Genomic DNA, 7,652 nt, shown 5'->3' on the forward strand with positions numbered 1-7,652 from the left:
AAAAAACAAAAAAACCCAAAGAGTAACTGTATTATGTTTCCCAAACTTAGAATATTCAGAATTTAAAAATAAATACCCTGACAACCTGGAAGGTTGCTTCAGTCCTATTTCATGTTTAAAATAATTTACTTTGTCAATTATTGTGTTAAAGATCCAAGCAATGAGTCACTTTTTAGTAATATTGCCTTATCTGAAAATGTTCTGTTTTTAAATCAGCAATTTGGATTTTTATAGTCGCTTTAGAGACATTTTTTGAGTTATAATTTTTGAACTCAATTTTAGTAAATTTTGAAATCCTACTAAAATTCTAAAAGTAAGCTTTCCATTATAGGTTATGGCCATTGCACCAACCCATTATATCTGGCAAAGAGAACGTTCTGTTCATCACAGTGGAGCTGTCAGAAACTACAACAGAGATGAAGTTCAGCTGCCCCGGGGACCTAGTGCCACACCAGTAGATTGTTCACTCTGTGGTAAAAAAAGAAGAGATGTTAGACTGGGATTGTCTGCATCATCATCTTTATCCAGTCATACAGCAGAGGTGATGGAAAAACATTCTCGGGAATCATACAACTCACTGTCAATGGACGTAACAGGTGATCCTTCTCAAGTTTATACCTATTCTCAAGGTATGATTTCGTAATATGCCAGAATTAGATATATGCATGTTGTTTACTGAGCTCTAGTCAGTCCTTGCTGTCATGGATACATAAATAATTTATATACTACAACAATATAAGTTAAATTAATCTTGAAACTTTCTCCCCTTTCAGTTACTTTTTGTTTTGTGTCCCTATCTGTTTTGTGGTGAACCACCTAAACAGATTTTTAATGTGACCTATGTTAAGTTGAAACCTAATGCACCATTAGCTTCAAGTATTTTAAGAGCCTGAATCATTTTGTTGAAATGTTTATTTTATTCAAAAGCGTTTCAAGAAGAAAATAAATTTACTTGTAACCTCACCTTCCAACTATTGGTTTCCTTCTGTATACTTTTCTAACAAAATTAGAACCATACTATATCTAGGCCTGCTTTTTTCTTTTTCTTTCTTTCTTTTTTTTTTTCTATTTTTTGTGAGTCTTGCTTTGTTGCTCAGGCTGGAGTGCAGTGGTGCCATCTTAGCTCACTACAACCTCCACGTCCTGGGTTCAAGCGATTCTCTTGCCTCAGCCTCCAAGTAGCTGGGACTACAGGTGCGTACCACCACGCCCAGATAATTTTTGTATTTTTAGTAGAGATGGGGTTTCACCATATTGGCCAGGCTGGTCTCGAACTCCTGACCTTATGATCCTCCCACATCGACCTCCCAAAGTGCTGGGATTACAGGCATGAACCACTGTGCCCGGCCTAGGCCTGCTTTTTTCATTTATCAGAAAGGATTTTCCCATGTCATTACTGAGTCCTCCAAAACCATTTTTTTTAAAACAGTCTCACTTTGTTGCCAAGGCTGGGGTGCAGTGGCATGATCTTGGCTCACTGCAGCGTCTGCCTCCTGGGTTCAGGTGATTCTCGTGCCTCAGCCTCCTAAGTAGCTGGGATTACAGACATGTACCACCATGCTCAGCTAGTTTTTGTGGTTTTGGTAGAGAGGGTTTTCACCATGTTAGTCAGGCTGGTCTCGAACTCCTGGCCCCAAGTGATCTGCCTGCTGGGATTACAGGTATGAGCCATTGCACCCATTCCAAAACCTGATTTTTAATCCTGACATTGTATAAGTACCATAATTTCTTCATATATTTCATTTTTGTTGGAATTTAAGTGGCTTTCAACAATAGTGTATTAGAAAAGAATCGTATTAGCTGGAAAAAATCCAACTGCACCGTAATTTCATTCAAATTATTTTTATATATAGTATTCTCTGACATTTCTTTTCTAGAAATGTCTAGAAACAGTACTAGAATAATATTCTACTAGTGATCCTTTTTACTTATAAAGCCTTCCAGATTTTCACCCATCTCAAGACAGAGTAGACAGATTTTTTTTTTATGGTCCTTAATTCTATCATGAGAAATTAACACATCTGCATTATTTCAGAATTTTACCTATTTGTTTTTGCCACAAAGAGATTAATAGTGGCTACTTAAGCTTTACTAAGGGAGAAACTAGACTCTCAGATTCCTGAAGGTACAGGTTATGCCTCAGTCATTGTGCCATTTCGTGGCCATAGTAATCACTCAAAAATTTTGCATGACAGTATAGTCTCTTCCCTTTCAACACCTTCAGGCATGTTTTTTATTATGTTGAGGCAAAGGATCAGTTGAGGTCAGGAGTTTGAGACCAGCCTGGACAACATAGCAAGGCCTCATCTCTTTTTTTTAAAGAGATTGTCTTTTAGCATCCCTCCTCTGCCAGCTTCCTTTAGTCTTTGATCCTTATAATAGGCAAGCTTTACTGAATGTTTACAATGTCCAAGGCAATATATAATACATTATATATTCATAATATCATTTAATATTCACAGCCAACTGTAGGGTAAATACTATATCTCCACTTAGCAGATAAGGAAACTGAAGCTTAGAGAAGTTAAATAATTTGCCCAAGGAGCTGGAGTGACATATGAACCCATGTCTCTGACTCTAAGCTAGAGCCTGAATTCCTAAATATTATGTTTTACTGCCCTTTTGATGAAATCCTGCCATTGGCAGTGAAAATAAGCTGCCACAGAAGCCTTCTAGCAGACTACTAAGGAAGTAGCAAAAGCATTAAGAACTAAGTCCCTTATGAAAGGCTACATGAAGTGAGCTGCGAGAGAATTCCAGGAATTTGAACAGATATTTACAGAAAGCAAAACAGAATCAGTTATATATATATATATATTTTATTCAGACCACTCTCTGTAGAGATCAACAGTATTACCACTCCATAGTACAGACCTTGACATCTCAACAGGAAATGTGAGTGCATCCAGAGAAGAAGGGGCTCTGCCAGTCAGTATACTTTGGAGAAAAAATAAAGGTCCTTGAGGGATTATGGATGAAAGGTGGGGTATTAACTTAGGGAGTTGTAGAAGGAACTGTGTGCTTTCATCCTGTCACTGGATGAAAGCCATGATTTAGGATTTATAGGTCCTATACAGGAAGGAACAAATATTTACCCATAGCCATTTTTTTCTGAGTATTAACCCATGGTTAACTGTAAAATTCTTTGTTTCAGGATGTCAGAAGGTAAGCAATAAAAAGGAAAATTATTGATTGTATACATATTGGACCATTAAAAATATACATTCATTTTCCTCCAATAGTTTTAATGGAGAGTGAGCTACTTGGGAGTAGAGGGGAGAGTGCAGGATAATAGGGACACACGATGTTACAGGAGTAGGATGAATCTCTCACTGCCTAAATAGTTACTGATTTAGTGACCTCTACTAGCAAAATTTTCCTCCTCCAGTCCACATAAGGTTGGAATCATCTGATAATATATGGTTGCAAAAAACTGAATTCAGAATTCTCCAAGAAAGACACAAAAAGTTTACACTCTTCTTTAGACTTCTATACTAAACTTAGCATAGATGGTAATCAGTGCTTCCACCTTTCTTTGAAACACAAGCCAGCAACTTCTCAATTTTCAGGTAAAGACATGTTTTCCCACCTTAAAAATTTTTTGCTTAAAAACACATTTAAATAAAAGTTTTAGATAAATATGTTTATGATATTTATTAAGAACAAAATGTTTTTCAATTTGACAAGGTGGGGTAAAACCACTGTCAAAAATTTGACTTTTGGGGCCAGGCACAGTGGCTCATGCCTGTAATCCCAGCACTTTGGGAGGCCAGGGGGTGCAGATCACCTGAGGTCAGGAGTTCAAGATTAGCCTGGCCAACATGGTAAAACCTTGTCTCTACTAAAATACAAAAATTACCTGGGCACGGTGGTGCATGCCTGTAATCCCAGCTACTTGGGAGACTGAAGCAGGAGAATCGCTTGAACCTGGGAGGTGGAGATTGCAGTGAGCCGAGTGCACTCAAGCCTGTGCAACAAGAGTGAAACTTTTTTTTTTTTTTTTTTTAATTTTTAGAGACAGGGTTTCACCGTTTTAGCCAGGATGGTCTTGATCTCCTGACCTTGTGATCCACCCGCCTCAGCGTCCCAAAGTGCTGGGATTATAGGCATGGCCACCACACCCAGCCTGAAACTCTAAAAAACAAAAAACAAAAAAAAATTACTTTTGGGAGGGGTAGATGAAGCATTCTTTACATATTTATATACATCACAATCACCAATCACATGCTAGATACTTAATCTCATTTAATACCCAAGCCCCTAAGAAATCTTGAAGTAGCATTATTATATTCATTTTACTGATGAAAAAACAAACTCAGAAAAGTCACACCATTACCAGGTAAAACAATAACAAGATGAGAACTCAGTTCTATCTGAATACATAGCACATTTTTATAACTAAACTGTTGTTTCTCCTTATCATATGCTGTTGTAAGCTTTATGATACCTGGGCTGGTCCATGTGAAACATAGGTATATATTATGTATTACCTGAGGACCCATGAAATATTGGAGTGAAGGCAAGGGAAAAAAATACACCAAGCCTTAACCTTATGCCATATAGGCAGGTATGTAACATTCCAATTGTTAAATAATCTAAAACCAAATAACTTTTCCTCAGAAATAAATTCTTCTTTGAATTGTCTTATTTATTTTTATCATTACCACTGTTCTAGCCATCCAGGTTTTTAATCTTTACACTTAATGAAGGCATAATCAGGGCATATAAGTTAATAAGTATATTAACTTATTATGCTATGCTAAGTATATGATCAACATTGAGGAGCACAAAAGATTTCAGAATTCTGTGGGTGAGAGGTTTGGCGAAGGCTTTTTTATTTTTTATTTATTTTTTTTTGCGATGGAGTTTCACTGTTTGTTGTCCAGGCTGGAGTGCAATGACATGATTTTGGCTCACCGCAACCTCTGCCTCCTGGGTTCAAGCGATTCTCTGCCTCATCCTCCTGAGTGGCCGGGATTACAGGCATGTGCCAGCCACCATGCCCGGCTAATTTTGTATTTTTAGTAGAGACGTGGTTTCTCCATGTTGGTTAGGCTGGTCTCGAACTACTGACCTCAGGTGATTTGCCCGCCTCAGCCTCCCAAAGTGCTGGGGTTACAGGCACAAGTCACCGTGCCCAGCCCTGGGGAAGGCTTTTCAAAGTAATATATTAGCTGGGCATTGACTGAGTCCTGTTTTGCCCAGAGAATTAAAGGAAGGGCCTTCTGAATACCAGACAGAAGTTTGAAAATACATCTGGTCCTTGACTTACCTATGGTGGCTATGCGCATTCAGTGGAAAGCTGTATCATAGTCTTTCTTGATGCTGGGCAGAGGCAGTGAGCTGCAGCTTCCAGGTAGCCAGGAAATCATGAGAGTAAACTGATTTTCAACAGTGTACTCTGCTACCAGATGATGTTGCCCAAATGTAGCCTAATGTAAGTGTTCTGAGCACATTAAGGTAGTCTAGGCTAAGCTGTGATGTTCGGTGGTGAGCTATATTAAATGCATCTTCTTTAAAAAAAATTTTTTTTGGAGACAGAGTTTTGCTCGTTGCCCAGACTGGAGTACAATGGCAGGATCTCAGCTTACCGCAACTTCTGCCTCCCGGGTTCAAGAGATTCTCCTGCCTCGGCTTCCTGAGTAGCTGGGATTACAGGCATGTGCCACCACACCTGGCTAATTTTGTATTTTTAGTCGAGACAGGTTTTCTCCATGTTGGTCAGGCTAGTCTCACACTCCTGACCTCAGCCTCCTAAAGTGCTGGGATTACAGTGTGAGCCACCATGCCTAGCTTTTTTCTTTTTTCTTTTTTTTTGTAGAGACTTGCTATGTTGCCCAGGCTGGTGCTGGTCGCAGACCGCTGACCTCAAGCAATCCTCCCACCTCGGCGTCCCAAATTGCTGGAATTACAGATGTAAATCACTGCACCTGGCCCAAATGCATTTTTGACTTAATGATATCTTCAAATTACAGAGTTTATTGGGACATAACCCCATTGTAAGTCAAAAAGTCTCGATAGATTTTCTCTCTGCATCCAATGACTTACTAGGTTATCTGGTTCTTTATTCATAGTATTTTGTTTGAGACAGTTTCGCTCTCATTGCCCAGGCTGGAGTGCAATGGTGGGATCTAGGCTCACTGCAACTTCCGTCTCCTGGGTTGAAGTAATTCTCATGCCTCAGCCTCCATAGTAGCTGGGTTACAGGCATGCACCATCACACCCAGCTAATTTTTGTATTTTTAGTAGAGACAGGGTTTCACCATGTGGGTCAGGCTGGTCTCAAACTCCTGACCTCAGGTGATCCACCTGCCTCAGCCTTCCGAAGTGCTGGGATTATAGGCGTGAACCACTGTGCCTGGCCTGTCTGCTCATTTTCTACTATTAATCACCTTATATATGTTATGTGAAATCTCTGATTTAACAGTTTTTTCCTCCAGCTAAATTCTCATAGACAGCACTAACAGATTAACTTACTTAAAATATCTTTTACATGACCATGGAAACGTAAGAAGTTCCCACTGCCTCTGAAAATACAAAGTTCAAACTGAAGCCCTCCCACAATCCCAGAACTATATACCATGTATACCTAAATTTCCCTCTAGAACAACCAAGTCAACAGACAAAGCAATACATGATCCTTGGCTGTGTGTGGTGGCTCACGTCTGTAATCCCAACATTTTGAGAGGCTGAGGCAGGCAGATCACTTGAGGTCAGGAGCTTGAGACCAGCCTGGACAACATGGTAAAACCCCCGTCTCTACCAAAAATATAAAAATTAGATGGGCGTGATGATGGTGCATGCCTGTAATCCTAACTACTTGGGAGGCTGATGCAGAAGAATCACTTGAACCTGGGAGGTGGAGGTTGCGGTGAGCCGAGACTGCACCACTGCACTCCAGCCTGGTTGACGGAACAAGATGCCATCTGAAAAAACAAAAACATGATCCAGTGTAGATTTAAAGATATCAGCAAACTTTACTGTATTTACTGAGTATAAAAGGTAGGGCCTCTGGAAGGCATTGGGAAGATGGTCTTCAGTCTCAAATCTCAAGTTTTACAGGACAGCCAGACAAGGACATAGAAAGCTAACATTAGAAGGTATCTGTCCCATAAACCAGAGTGTAAACATACTAATTGTTTGGAGGAGTGCTGAAGAAAGGGCTGGACCTTGATTGACTAGAATGGACAACTACCAAAGAAAAAGAAGAGAAACGGAAGAAAACTACCAAAAAAATAAAAGGCAGTGGGGTGGGGTGGGGGGGATGGATACTGTTAAAAAGGTCTTGTTCAATTCAACATCTACTGAGCACAATGTGCCAAACAGAAACTAAGTATTCTCCATGAAACAGGAGTGAAGGGAAGAACTTTTCTTGGCTCTTAAGCCAGCTCCTTCTTCAAGTAGACATTTGGGGACTGACACATAATAGACATTCAAAACGTTAAATGAATGACAGAATTTCACTACTAGCTAAATAGAAGGGCAGAAGAAAAGGGATTATTCCATTATGGAGTTAAAAAATGAACTTCAGGCCAGGCGCAGTGGCTCATGCCTGTAATCTCAGCACTTTGGGAGGCCGAGGCAGGTGGATCACCTGAGGTCAGGAGTTTGAGACCAGTCTGGCCAACATGGTGAAACCCTGTCTCTACTAA

At 39.8% G+C, this 7,652-nt stretch overlaps 1 protein-coding gene across 1 annotated transcript in view; it reads left to right on the forward strand.

Annotated features, from left to right (window-relative positions):
* SPDYA (speedy/RINGO cell cycle regulator family member A) overlaps positions 1–7,652 on the forward strand; it is a 36,926-nt gene that overhangs the window by 25,177 nt on the left and 4,097 nt on the right. The window contains exon 5 of the mRNA XM_017545654.2: positions 332–629. Coding sequence (XP_017401143.1) covers positions 332–629 — 298 coding nt within the window. The remainder of the gene's footprint in view (positions 1–331; positions 630–7,652) is intronic.

The sequence above is a fragment of the Cebus imitator genome, unplaced genomic scaffold (genome assembly GCF_001604975.1).
Source record: "Cebus imitator isolate Cc_AM_T3 unplaced genomic scaffold, Cebus_imitator-1.0 Scaffold180, whole genome shotgun sequence".
Taxonomy (NCBI): Eukaryota; Metazoa; Chordata; class Mammalia; order Primates; family Cebidae; genus Cebus; species Cebus imitator.